At 66.0% G+C, this 1,419-nt stretch overlaps 1 protein-coding gene across 1 annotated transcript in view; it reads left to right on the forward strand.

Annotated features, from left to right (window-relative positions):
- Window positions 1-1,419, forward strand: part of WNK2 (WNK lysine deficient protein kinase 2) — a 166,775-nt gene that overhangs the window by 100,204 nt on the left and 65,152 nt on the right. The window contains exon 14 of the mRNA XM_014529505.1: window positions 1-252. This exon is cut by the window's left edge and continues 19 nt beyond it. Coding sequence (XP_014384991.1) covers window positions 1-252 — 252 coding nt within the window. The remainder of the gene's footprint in view (window positions 253-1,419) is intronic.

A 1,419-nucleotide genomic window follows, 5' to 3' on the forward strand; every position in this document is an offset into this window, starting at 1 on the left:
CTGGCCCTGGCCCAGCAGGGCGTGGCCACCCTGTCCATCCACCCAGCCGTGGCCCAGCTCCCGGCCCAGCCCGTGTACCAGGCAGCCTTCCCGCAGATGGTGCCCAGTGACGTCCCGCCTTCTCCTCTCCACACGGCGCAGACCGTGCAGGCTGCCCCTCTGCAGCAGGCACCCCCCGTGCTGCCGCAGCCCCGCCTGCCAAGCGTCACCCACCTTCCTGAGCCGGCTGCTGTCCCCCAGGTGGGGAGCCAGGTAATGCCTGCCAGGAGGGCCTGCTGTCCCGCACTGGGAGACCCTGTGGTGCCCCAGATGCAAAGGGCCTGAGGCTCTGCTCCTTCGTGGCTGGAGGGCGGGGTCCCGGTGGGGACAGGCCAGCAGGCAGCGCTGTCCACAGGCTGGGCTCTCCTCCTGGGTGTCTGCTGCCTCCTCCCACTCCCAGCACTTGTCAGAAGCCAAAGGTTCCACAGTAGGGGCAGTAGCTGCTTGTGGGTTCCCCACCTTGCTGTGCCGCGGCACCTGCCCTCACCTAGTGGGGCCTGGCAGCCTCCTCTGAGGGTGCTGGGGAGGCTCACACTGTCCATCTTGTCACCTGTCAAAACGAGGTAGGTTAATAACCCCATGTCAGGGAAACGGGCCCCAGGGTCCGGGGACCTGATCTGTCAGTTGGGGTCCAGGCAGTGGCTGGGAGCGTGTGGCTGCTGGCTCCAGGGTGGGCCTGACAGATAAGGATGATGTCCCAGGGTCAGGAGGGGATCTTGGCCGGTGCACGCGGACAGTGAAGGGACGCAGACGCGCCGGGCTGGCTGGGTGAGCCTCCGCGTGGCTCTGCTACCTGCCCAGCCCTGTGTTTTAGAGTCAGGGCTGTGATCCACCCTCTGAGGAGAGGAGTGGGGTGGGGCCTCTTGCCTGGGCACTCTCTCACCTGGTGCCCTCCCACCTGGGTGCCTTCCCACCTGGCCCTAACCCTCAACAGCCTGTGCCATGGGCACCGTGCTTTCCTTTTAAAGCTTAGGCTCCTAAGCTAAGGTGGGCGGATGCCTCCTGTTGATTCTGCCGGGAAGATCCACCCGAAGCATGGGTGCCGGTGCCAGCTCACGGCACTGCTCCAGTCTGGCTGAGAGCCCGTCCTGAGTCGCGCAGGCTCCTGGGCGTGCTTCTTACTGTCTGAGTCCCAGAGGGGCTGGCACTCAGAGAAGGACGGTGGCTTCTGTTGACCACAGGAGGGCGTTTGTTTAAACACGTGCGCGAGGAGGTCAGCAGCCGGCACCCTGGCTGTGCAGGCCCTGGGCAGCTCGTGGGTCAGAGTGGTGTCCACTCACGGGTCAAGGCCGTGTGGGGAAAGCCAGGGCCTGTGGGGAGGCCCGGGGCCTGCGGTGGCAGGGCCTGGCTGGCACATGGGAGCACTGTGCTGGCTCGATT

Source organism: Myotis brandtii, unplaced genomic scaffold, assembly GCF_000412655.1.
Source record: "Myotis brandtii unplaced genomic scaffold, ASM41265v1 scaffold684, whole genome shotgun sequence".
NCBI classification, from domain to species: Eukaryota; Metazoa; Chordata; class Mammalia; order Chiroptera; family Vespertilionidae; genus Myotis; species Myotis brandtii.